General features: G+C 49.1%; 1 protein-coding gene across 1 annotated transcript in view; it reads right to left on the bottom strand.

Annotated features, from left to right (window-relative positions):
* Nucleotides 1-7,265: 7,265 nt before the first annotated feature.
* epha8 (eph receptor A8) overlaps nucleotides 7,266-13,299 on the bottom strand; it is a gene marked incomplete at both ends in the record, with an annotated part of 84,850 nt that continues 78,816 nt past the window's right edge. The window contains 5 exon segments of the mRNA XM_080548484.1: nucleotides 7,266-7,380; nucleotides 7,589-7,747; nucleotides 11,065-11,255; nucleotides 11,683-11,832; nucleotides 12,307-12,516. Coding sequence (XP_080404610.1) covers nucleotides 7,266-7,380; nucleotides 7,589-7,747; nucleotides 11,065-11,255; nucleotides 11,683-11,832; nucleotides 12,307-12,516 — 825 coding nt within the window.

Below are 13,299 nucleotides of genomic sequence, written 5' to 3'. Positions count from 1 at the left end.
CTCCTGTCAACACAAACTTTCTGTGTGCCGAACATGATGTTGACACAACGCTGCAGTTTGACCTTGCAGCTCTAAAAACGTAGAATAAACAGCTGTTATTGTTATTTTATTATTTTCATCCACCCCCCCCCCCCTCCCCCTCCCCTTATAGCCTCGAATGACATCACAAGGTAACCCTGGGGTGTCCTCATCTGCATAGCCAGGACAGAGAGACAGACAGACAGACAACCTCATCTGCATAGCCAGAACAGACAGAAAGACAGACAACCTCATCTGCATACCCCAGGACCTGCAGACAGACAGACAGACAACCTCATCTGCATACCCCAGGACCTGCAGACAGACAGACAGACAACCTCATCTGCATACCCCAGGACCTGCAGACAGACAGACAGACAACCTCATCTGCATACCCCAGGACCTGCAGACAGACAGACAACCTCATCTGCATAGCCAGGACAGACAGACAGACAGACAGACAACCTCATCTGCATAGCCAGGACAGACAGACAGACAGACAACCTCATCTGCATAGCCAGGACCTGCAGACAGACAGACAACCTCATCTGCATACCCAGGACAGACAGACAGACAGACAGACAACCTCATCTGCATACCCCAGGACCCGCAGACAGACAGACAACCTCATCTGCATACCCAGGACAGACAGACAGACAGACAGACAACCTCATCTGCATACCCCAGGACCCGCAGACAGACAGACAACCTCATCTGCATACCCAGGACCTGCAGACAGACAGACAGACAGACAGACAAGCCACAGGACTCCATGCTGTGTACGCACGTACGGCCGCCTCTGTATTCATATTTATATTTAAATGTATATATGTACCCTTACACCGTCAGGCTCTGTGTTCCTCATGAATAATAAATGCCTTATTCGGAAAACAATACCATTAAGTCGTGAATGCATAATGTAATAGTGGTGCGTGTGTGTGTCGGAGAGAGAGAGAGAGAGAGAGGGAGAGGGAGAGAGAGAGAGAGAGAGAGGGAGAGGGAGAGGGCGTCTCTGGACTGCCAAGGATGTTACAGCGTTGTTAGGTGTAGGTGCAGGTGGGTGATGTCGATGTGGACGTCCACGCAGATGTCAAACCGGCTGACCCCTGACCCCGTCAACATCCTGAGCTGTCCGTCACATCAAAAACTCACCGCCACCAGATCTTCGTCTTCTGAGGGGAAAACTTCTGTTTCTGTTCCCTCCTCCTCTGTGTGACAGTGAGTCATGGGGATGTTTACCACGCAGAAACAGAGTGTACACAAACGGAAACAAAATCTGTGTGTGTGTGTGTCACCCTCCTGTGTGTGTGTGTGTGTGTGTGTGTGTGTGTGTGTGTCTCTGTCTGTGTGTGTGTATGTGTATGTGTCACCCTCCTGTGTGTGTGTGTGTGTGTCTCTGTCTGTGTGTGTGTGTGTGTGTGTGTGTCTCTGTCTGTGTGTGTGTGTGTGTGTGTGTCTCTGTGTGTGTGTGGGTGTGTGTGTGTGTGTGTGTGTCACCCTCCTGTGTGTGTGTGTGTGTGTGTGTGTGTGTGTCACCCTCCTGCGTGTGTCTGTGTGTGTCTCTGTGACTCTTCCAACTTCTTGACAGAGGTGACAGAGACGAGATGGGAGGAACTCACGCTGAACCTTTGTAGGTCTTTAAAAGTCTAAAGTATACATGCGCCTATAATAAGAGCGTGCGCGCGTTGTTTATATACGGCTCCCCGTCTCCCTGTTTAGAGCGGAGCGTTAGGTACTCTATCATTCTCCTGTCTGGGAATAACCCGCTCGCCTGAACTCAATCTTACAGTATCTCCTGCTGCAGCCAATTAATACAGCCACAATCAAACCCCTGCCACAAACACCAGCCTGATACTGTCAACGCCAGCCAGCTGACAACATTACACTCCCCTGTGGCTGTGACTCGCTCTTGTGTCTTTGCCTTTTTCAGCATATTGTGTATTGTACGCCGAGACACTGACAACATCACTTTACCGCCGGCTATATTTAGAGTGGCATTGTTTCAAGGTTGTCCCACAAAGACGTCATTACGACGGCGGTGAACAACACCGACATGAAACAGCCGAATCGTGTTAATGACTCTGGCATTGTTGCCTCATTGTGGAGAAGGCAGCAAACTTATAACAAAACAAAACAATAAGTAACTGGAGCGTTTTAATGAATCTGGTATTGTCGCCCCCTGGTCTCTTTGTGGACGAGGAGGGACCTGGCGGCTGTGCGATAACAAACAACCCAGACAGACTCCCCCCCAGTCATGACTGGCTGTGTGTGTCGCTCCGACAAGTCGATCGGGGGACGAGGACTCGAAACATTAGGAGTTCACGGTCGGAACAATGCCCCGTCTCCTCCAGAGAGAGGGTTTTAAAACAGGAGAGACGCTCGGTATTAATAGGATCTCCTCCGTACGACTCACTCTCTCTCTCTCTCAGAGAAGAAGAAGAAGAAGAAGAAGAAGTCAACCAGGGGACATTCTGGTAGAACCCGTCACGGAATCACGGCACATGTGACGAGTGGGAGGGGCTCAGAGTCTCGTCGTCGTCATGGGGACAGGCCCGAGGCAGATAATTGGGTGTGGGACTTCGGGTGGCACACAAGCCACGCCGCCGCCCCCCCTTTAGTAACCAGATTAATGATGTCTTGTTCGGGGTCCGTCTTTTCAACCGAGGAGCGGGATTATCTCTCCGAACCCCCCCCCGAACCCCCCCCTCCCCGCTCTCAAATAAGGTGAAGGAAAGGACAATTACTTAAGACGCGCTGATCAAGCCTGATTCATTCTGCGTTCTGTGGGTTTGGGGACATTGAGTCATTAAGTCACAAGGCCTCTGTTCTGTTTCAGAGCTCATCATCCCTCCAGTAACAACCACACAGTGACGAGGCGAAGCAGTTAAAGTCCATTGTTTTCTACTTGAGACGGCTTTACCCCCCCTTCCCCCCCCGCCCCCCCCGAGAGAGAAGTGGGCTTTGGCGCCAGCGGGCTCTGAGTCGGATGAAAGCTAAAGATGTACCCTTCTGCTAGCTAGCTAGGTTCAGGCTGAGGACAGCACTCTGCCTGGCTGTAGAGAAGGTAGAAGCCGGAGTCATTACATCAAAGACTTCATTAGAAGAAGAAGCTGGTTAAGAATTCACGTAGGATAAATATGTATGTATGTACTGCTGCTGTGTTGGCCTGTACTGTGATGAGGCTCTCTGCTAAGTGTGTCCGGTCGATGCACGCACGCACACACGCACACACACGCGCACACACACACACACACACACGCACGCACGCACGCACGCACGCACGCACACACACACACACACACACACACACACACAGAGACACAGAGACACACACACACACACACTCACACTCACACACACAGAGACACACACACACACACTCACCCACACACACGCACGCACGCACACACACACACACACACACACACACACACACACACACACACACACACGCACGCAGACACGCACGCAAACACACACACAGACACACACATAGACACGCACACACATGCAGACGCACACACACACACACACACACAGACACACAGACAGTGTGTCCGGTTGGAAACTATCTAGTCTGACTGCAGCAGACCGCGTCATTGACTCTGGGACTTTCACACAGACATGCAAACACACACACACACACAGACATGCAAACACACACACGCAGACAGGCACGCACGCATGCACGCATGCACACACATACACAAACACACACACACAGATACGCACGCACACACACATGCAGACACACACACGCACGCAGACACGCACGCAAACACACACACAGACACACACATAGACACGCACACATGCAGACGCACACACACACACACACACACACACACACACACAACTGACAGTGTAATTAGTTTTACATTACTCTAATTTACAGCCTACATAATTATTGTTCTATTGTCCCTCTTCCCCTTGTCTTTTTCAATTATTTTGTTGTTCATATGTTGTTGATTTGCTTACATATGTTTATGTTTATTGTTTTTATGTTTAATGTTGTTTGTGTCTACGCACCAACCTCAACAAGTCAATTTCTCGTATGTAATATACTTGGCAATAAAAAGAAAAGAACCCATCCTTCCTGTCAGTCTACCGTCTCTATCCCAATAAAGCAGAAACGCCCTAAAACATATTAAAATGTTTGTTTGATGCTTATTATGTCTCAGTTAGTGAACTGGCTGTACATGCATTTTGTGTACTGGAATACAGCACTGTTAAGGACAATAATAATATGCTTGTGTAACAGGGTTAATATTGGCTCCTCCTCTCGCCTGACTGCTGATTGGTTGGTGTAGCTGACTTGGGACGTAGAACTGTCCCAGTCCCTACCACCACCAACGAAGAAGTCTGTCAGACAAATATACTTGGCAATAAAAATAATTCTGATTCCGATTTTGACTTCTGGTTCTGATCCTCTGTCAGATATATTATATCTGTATTAAATATTCACATTAAAACTCACATTAAATATCTATATATTGTAGGGGTACTGGTGGTCTAGTGGATAGTGAGTTGGACTTGGGATCGGAAGGTTGTGAGTTCAAATCCCGCCTGAAGCCACACCACTACTAGTGTGCCCTTGGGTAAGGCACTTAGCCCTCAGTTACTCCAGGGGGAATGTCCCTGTAATTCGTAATTGTAAGTCGCTTTGGATAAAAGCGTCTGCTAAATGGCAAAATTATTTAAATTATAAATTATTAGATATGCAGCCGATCAGACAGGTTCTGATTGGGTAAACCCAGTGTTCTGACTGACACCTCAGCTATGGCAGATCTGCAGGCGGGGAGCGGGTTAAGAACCTTCTAGTGAAACACTGAAACATCCCAGACAAGACAGGGCAGTCCTGATATTACACCTGTTAGACAGGTCAGTTGTGATGTCACACCTGTTTAACACTAGAACAGCCATGGGTGGCGTCATTTGACCCTGTGGGTAAAATACATGTTTATATCTTTGTACTCGATCAAATTTCAGGACCCTCCTTTCAGGACTTTTCCTAGATATGTGCATTCTACCACCCAGTATCCTTACATTTATAAAAATAACATCAGGATAAGCTAGAATGAAGCTATTTTGCAGTTTTTCTGGGTAGGAGGCAGGATAATTTACAAGACGTGCCAACTAGTGGTCGTTGTGTGTAAGTAGCAGCTTCCCATTGCAGAGACTATGGTCATTTGACCCCCGAGGCAGCTCTTATAGTAGGTACAATAGGCACGGCTGTTCTTGTGTTCATTCATTCTCAGTGTGTGGACTCTGTGGAGGTGCGTACAGTCAGTGAACATCTCTGTTTCAGTCACACACAAACAAATGTTCCTTTATTGTGTTTCTATGAACAGTTTTCACATTAAATGATTCAACAGGAGAAACAAGAATGATCCGTTCGCTGTCTTTTGGAGTTTAATTCGCTTTTCAAGCAAATGAAAAGTAATGATATTATCAGGTGTAGTAGGTGAATCAGATCCACGTGTTTCCAGTGACTGTATGTATACATTATTATATAAATTCATTCTTCAAACAAAACAATACCTGTATATAAAATTATGGATATTTCTCTGTTTTAGGTCCAGTGTGTTTTTCTCTGTTTTAGGTCCAGTTCTCTGTGTTGTTCCTGTTGTCCAGTGTTGTCGAAAGCGTCCCCATGGAGACGTGTCACCGTAGCAACACGATGCACACTCAGGGGTTAAAGGTCATGAGAGGATCAACCGTATACATATCAGATCCTACGGAAGTGCCCCAGAATGCACCGTTCTTCTGATCGCACGGGGGAAATACCGTTTTTTTTTTTTTCAGGGTATTTAGATTTAAAAAACAAACCAAAAATCATTCTACAGACATTTCTTTTCCCTTCTCATTACCACAAAACAGTGACAAACTACAACAGGTCATAGGTAACACTTTATCTTACAGTCTATGTAGCGTATATCACTATTTACCTATACGATTTACAAAGAAATTATGTGGTATCACTGTTTATCTGTGGTACTTACTGAAGATAGCTCCACAAAATCGTTACTAGTACCAAATGGTAGTACGGTAGTACTCGTTTCAATGAAGAAACTAGCGTGTAAGTAGCATGTAAATAGTTATGTAACAATGTTTTTTTTTTTACCATGTATTTTCTAAGTAAATACCAGGGGAAAATAGCAGACTGTAAAATGAAGTGCAACTGAGTCATACAACATCTTTTTTTTCGTCAAAAGTACAGTTGTTTAGTTTAGTTGTGCGCTACGCAGCGTTACACCGGAGAACTCGGCCGCCAGGGTCCTCCAGGGTCCTTCAACCAGGTGACCTGTCTGTGTGTCTCTCTGTTGTTGCCAGGGGCGACACTGGTCCTTTCCTCTCTGGGGCAGCCTTGGGACTCTCAGGTGAGTTGACTCTCAGGTGAGTTGACTCTCAGGTGAGTGGACTCTCAGGTGAGTGGACTCTCAGGTGAGTGGACTCTCAGGTGAGTGGACTCTCAGGTGAGTTGACTCTCAGGTGTTGATGTTTACTCCTCTAGAAGGTTCCTCTCAGGTGAGTTGACTCTCAGGTGAGTGGACTCTCAGGTGAGTGGACTCTCAGGTGAGTGGACTCTCAGGTGTTGATGGTAACTCCACTGGAAGGTTCTGGATTCTGGGTTCTGGAGTCCTGTCCAGGGGCGCCTGTGGTTCTCACTCATGCCTGTGTTGGGGTCTACCTCCCCCAGGCCTCTAGGACCAGGAGAGGGGGTCTACCTCCCCCAGGAGGGGGGGTGTTCTCTAGGACCACGTCTCTCTGTCCCCGCCCTTAACAGTCTGTCACTGGGACCGCGTCGTTAGTCAGCTCTGTTCAACATCATCATACACGTCTGATGAATCGAATCATATTTCGTAAAATGTTTATCTTTGTATACAACGAAATTAAAAACTGTTTGTGTGGAGATTTTTAAGGCAGTCCATCAATATTTTACAAACATAGACATAATAATAACTCATAAAACTTATCGGAATAGGAAAAAAGAAATGTTTTGACATTGTCCACACAGACTTTATTACCTATGTACTTTTAACTTGTACTCGAGTCTTTTCATATAATATATCCTCTTGAAGATGAAATCTCTGGAAGAAGTTTCACACGTTTCACCACCACCGCTACAAATCTCTCTCTTATAGTTCTCCGACAGTCTTCGATCGATTTCCCATGAAATTCCGCTGGGCCTCAGAAAAGCCTGGGGCTGGATTTTAGAGAAGGCCTTTAGAAGCCGGGGGCTGGAGTTATACGTGCACCGTGGGCACGCTCCTGTTGAGGACCTGCACCCTCATCACCTGCACGCTGGTCATTATCTTCTTCTGGTGGCCCATCAGAGTCACACCCAGCCTGTGGATGTCCCTGGAGAACACATGGACTACATCTTCATCGTCATCAACATCATCATCACCATCATCATCATCACCATCATCACCATCATCCTCATCTTCCTCCTCCTCCTCACCCTCACCATCATCATCCACCACCACCACCACCACCATCATCATCCACCACCACCACCACCACCACCACCACCACCACCATCATCATCGTCATCTTCCTCCCTCACCCTTGGTTCATGCCTATGACGTGGCCCAGTGTGAGGTATCCCCCGGCGGTGAAGTGGTCCTTGTAGCGGCCCATCTTGATGGTGTCCAGCCACTCGTCCACTGAGTTACAGCTGCTGAAGTCTGGGATGGCCCTGTCCATCAGAGGAGGGGTGTTTAACCTGGGAGGGGGAGGGAGAGAGAGAGGGAGAGGGAGGGAGAGAGAGGGAGAGAGAGGGAGAGAGAGAGGGAGGGAGAGAGAGGGAGAGAGAGAGATAGGGAGAGAGAGCAGGGGACAGAGACAGACAGACAGAGAGAGAGAGAGAGACAGACAGAGAGAGGAAGAGACAGACAGAGAGAGGGAGAGAGAGAGGGAAAGAGAGAGGGTGTCGGACAGAGACACAGAGAGAGAGAGGGAGGGAGAAGGAGAAAGAGAGAGAGACGGGGGACAGAAAGAGAGAGAGTGAGTGATGGCGAGAGAGTGGAGTTTGAGAGCAGAAGTGTAGAGAGGAAAAAAAGGAAGAGAGAATGAGGGGGAGAAAGGTGGAGAAAGAGAGAGAGAGGGAGAGAGAGGGAGAGAGAGAGAGTGAGGGGGAGAAAGAGAGAGAGAGTGGAGGGGGAGAAAGGGAGAGAGAGAGAGTGAGGGGGAGAAAGAGAGAGAGAGTGGAGGGGGAGAAAGGGAGAGAGAGGGAGGGAGAGAGGGAGAGAGAGAGAGAGAGAGTGAGGCGGAGAAAGGTGGCTTTGAGGTGCGCCAGCAGCCGAGGCAGGAAATCAATAGCAGTTAAAATGATAGAGAAGGAGTGGCGGGTCTGATTGCAGGATGGCTGGTTTGGGTAGATTAATATAGGGAGAAAACCTTAACCCCCTTAACACTCCTCCCCCTCCTCCTCCTCCTCCTCCTCCCCCCCTAGCTCCTCTCTCCATCCCTCCATCCCCCCTCTGCCTCCCCCCCTGCCTCCCCCCCCCCCCCCCCCCCACGACATGCACCAGTAACTCTATAGGACCAAGGATGTGAACGGTAGCAATTTACACAGGTCCAATCCAACCTGAGCCTCGGCACTCTCTCTCTCTTTCTCTCTCGGCTCCCAGAATGCACCATGGATCAATGTCAATATCGTAGCCAGGCTTTTTATTTAACACAGAGACGCCGTCTATCAGAGATGAGCTTATTGGAAAACGAACAAGGCCGTTCGCTAGCTCTCTCTTAAGGCGAGTCTTCTTCTTCTCCCCCGTGTGTCAGCCAGACAACTTTGAGGGAAACTTTGAGGCTGTAACTTTATCCCGGTCCAATTTGACAGCTGAAGGAGGATGAGAGGATGGATTTGTACGGAGTCGGTCTTGGAAGGTGGTTACGGTACTGAGAGACCAGGCCAAGCTAGCATGTCGTGTTGCCCTAGAGATGGTAACTTAGCAACTCACTCGGTTAGCCTAGATGATTTTTTTTATGTATGGGTCACGTTCTAACGCTTTGGTCGGGAAGCATGTCAGGATCTGATGTAATGATCGGACTTTTCTTTCGAAAAATGTCCGCCTTGTTGAAAATCAATGACACATCGCTAGTCAACTAGCACAGCTTGTTTTGTGAGCCCGCTAACAATGTAAAGTAGTGTTATAGTTATCTAGGTAGCAGTGGGGATTACTCACCCAATCTATTGTGTTGTCGCAGTATTTTGGCTTGACTAGCGAGTTTGGGGTGAATGAGAGGTCTTTGTAAAGTGTTTTGGAATAAGGCGCTATATACAGTAAGTGCATAATGACTATATGACTATGTGACTATATGACTATAACTATATGAACATATCACTTTGTTGAGTCTTTCCTAGTTCAGAACTCTTTGTGGCAGGGAGCTACACGGGGGTGGAAAGCCATTTAAAATTACTGATGCCTTCCCACGCATCAAACCAATCATGGCTTCATCGACTACAGAGATTTTCCTTCAGGTTTTCTTCTATTTTCTTCAGATTTGCAAGCTAGCACCTAGCAACAACTCTGCAAAAATAGTCTGTGCTGTGTCGTAAAAATACATCCATGATGTCAAAACATCTTATTACTGGTGCGTGTCGGTTGAGCTCTGTTGACATCTTTAGCCGCACAAACGATTTGAAAATGTACAGTACCATGGCAATTAAAATAAAAGAAGTATGTAAACGATCTGATTCTTTGATAGCTATCGTGGGCGTAAGACCAACTTATTTCCATTGTGATCTTCTACAATTAATACTAATCTATTACCTATTCTATAGGGGGTGGCAGTAGCCTAGAGGTTAGAGAGGCAGGCTAGCAATCTGAAGGTCTCTGGTTTGATCTCCGCCTCAGAAGGGAGCTGCATGTGCCCTTGAGCAAGGCACTCAAACCCAAATTGCTCCAGGGGCGCTGACTATGACTCACCCCGTGTCTAGAGCAAAAAAAATACCACATTGAACAATTGACTAACAAGTTGATTGCATAAAAATAAACAATGAAAACTAAAATAAACATAAATAAATAATAAGAATTTGTAAAAATAATAATTTGTAAACATTTTGTAAAAACAAAAACACTGACCTACACAGCCTAACTACACACTGACCTACACACTGACCTACACACCCTAGCTACACACCCTAACTACACACTGACCTACACAGCCTAACTACACACTGACCTACACACCCTAGCTACACACTGACCTACACACTGACCTACACACTGACCTACACACCCTAACTACACACTGACCTACACACTGACATACACACTGACCTACACACTGACCTACACACTGACCTACACACTGACCTACACACTGACCTACACACTGACCTACACACTGACCTACACACACACTGACCTACACACTGACCTACACACTGACCTACACACTGACCTACACACTGACCTACACACTGACCTACACACTGACCTACACACTGACCTACACACGGACCTACACACTGACCTACACACTGACCTACACACTGACCTACACACTGACCTACACACACACTGACCTACACACTGACCTACACACTGACCTACACACCCTACCTACACACTGACCTACACACTGACCTACACACTGACCTACACACACTGACCTACACACTGACCTACACACACTGACCTACACACTGACCTACACACACTGACCTACACACCCTAGCTACACACTGACCTACACACTGACCTACACACTGACCTACACACTCTAGCTACACACTGACCTACACACACTGACCTACACACTGACCTACACACCCTAACTACACACCCTAACTACACACTGACCTACACACTAACCTACACACTGACCTACACACACACTGACCTACACACTGACCTACACACTGACCTACACACCCTAACTACACACTGACCTACACACTGACCTACACACACACTGACCTACACACTGACCTACACACTGACCTACACACACACTGACCTACACACCCTAGCTGCCCACTGACCTACACACACCCTAGCTACACACTGACCTACACCCTACCTACACACTGACCTGCAGAGCGTCTCCATGTTCTTCAGGTTCTCGGGGTTCCTGATCAGCTTGTCCAGGACTGTGACGACCTGGCCGAAGCGAGGCCTCTGGCTGCGGTCCTTCTGCCAGCAGTCCAGCATCAGGGTGTGCAGCGGCCCGGGGCAGCCCATAGGGGCAGGCAGCCGGTACCCCTCCTCCACTGACTTGATCACCTGGGGGGGGAGGACACACACACATGCACACACACACCACACACACACACACACGCACATACACGGACGCAGGCACACACACACACACGCACACACACATACACACACACACACGCACACACACATACACACACACACGCAGACAGACAGACAGACAGACAGACAGACAGACGCACGCACACACACACACACAAGCACGCACGCACGCACACACACACACACACAATCTCAGTGATTGTCATGATGGAATACAGAGCTGTTCTATATCTGCTCTACCTGCTCCACTCACACATACTCACACACACTCACACACACACACACACACTCACACACACTCACACACACTCACACTCACACACACTCACACACACACACACACACTCACACACACACACACACACACACACACACACTCACACACACTCACGTCTCTGTTGGTGAGGTTCCAGTATGGCCGCTCCCCGTATGACATCACCTCCCACATGACCACGCCGTAGCTCCACACGTCGCTGGACGAGGAGAACTTCCTGTAGGCGATGGCCTCCGGGGCGGTCCAGCGGATAGGGATCTTACCCCCCTACACACACACACACACACACACACACACACACACACACACACACACACACACACACACACACACAGCTGGGTCAGGAGAGAGAGAGAGAGAGTGTGTGTGTGTGTGTGTGTGTGTGTGTCTTACCTCCCTATTGGTCCACAGACAGAATCACACACAGGTGAATAGTCAAGAGAGAGAGAGTGTGTGTGTGTGTGTGTGTGTGTGTGTGTGTGTTTGTGTGTGTGCGCATGCCTATGTGTGTCTATGCCTATGTGTGTATGTGTGTGTGTAAACTCACACTGGTGGTGTAGGCAGCGTCAGGGTCATGTCTATGTGTGTGTGTGTGTGTGTGTGTGTGTGCATGTGTGTGTGTGTGCATGTCTATGTGTGTCTAAGCATGTGTGTGTGTAAACTCACGCTGGTGGTGGAGGCAGCATCAGGGTCATGTCTATGTGTGTGTGTGCGTGCCTGTATATGTGTGTGTAAACTCACGCTGGTGGTGTAGGCGGCCTCCGGGTCGTCCTCCAGCACCCTGGACAGGCCGAAGTCGGACACCTTACACACCAGGTTGCTGTTGACCAGGATGTTGCGGGCTGCCAGGTCTCTGTGCACGAAGCCCAGCTCCGCCAGGTAGGTCATCCCCGCCGCGATGCCCCGCAGCACACCCACCAGCTGGATCACCGTGAACTGACCATCATGTCTCTGAGAGGGGGGGGGAGAGGGGGAGGGGGGAGGAGAGGGGGGAAGGGAGGGATGGAGAGGGGGAGGTGGGAGGGGAGAGGGGAGAGGAGGGAAGGGGAGGGAGAGGGGGGGGAGAGGAGAGGGGAGGGGGAGGGGGGAGAGGAGGAGGGGGGAGAGGGGAGAAGGGGAAGAGGAAAGGAGAGGAGAAGGAAATAAAGGAAGGAGGAGAGGAGAAGGAAAGGCACAGAGGAGAGGAGGAGAGGGAAAGAGGAGGGGAGGAGGGGAGGAGAGGAGGAGGGGAGGAGAGGAGGAGGGGAGAGAGGAGGGGAGGAGGGGAGGGAAAGAGGAGGAGAGGAGAGGAGGGAAGAGAGGAGGGGAGGAGGGGAGGGAAAGAGGAGGAGAGGAGGAGAGAGGAGGGGAGGAGAGGAGAGGAGGAGGGGAGAGAGGAGGGGAGGAGGGGAGGGAAAGAGGAGGGGAGGAGGAGAGGAGAGGGAGGAGAGAGGAGGGGAGGAGAGGAGGGGAGGAGGGGAGGGAAAGAGGAGGGAGGAGGAGAGGAGAGGAGGAGAGAGGAGGGGAGGAGAGGGAGGAGGAGAGGGAGAGAGGAGGGGAGGAGGGTAGAGAGTTAGAAGCAGCTTCGGGGCGCATATTGATTTAGATTTCTGTTACGAGAATTATTATTAAGATTGGTGTTTCGTAACAACCAGACGTGGACACGCATGAGAGAAAAAAGAACGATAGAAAGAAGAAAGATGGGGGTGGAGGGGGGATAGAAGAGGGATGAGGGAGTGAAGGGAGAGAGAGAGA

Source organism: Nansenia antarctica (genome assembly GCF_963989245.1).
Source record: "Nansenia antarctica genome assembly, chromosome: 18".
NCBI classification, from domain to species: Eukaryota; Metazoa; Chordata; class Actinopteri; order Argentiniformes; family Microstomatidae; genus Nansenia; species Nansenia antarctica.
This window is presented reverse-complemented; position numbering and strand designations above follow the sequence as displayed.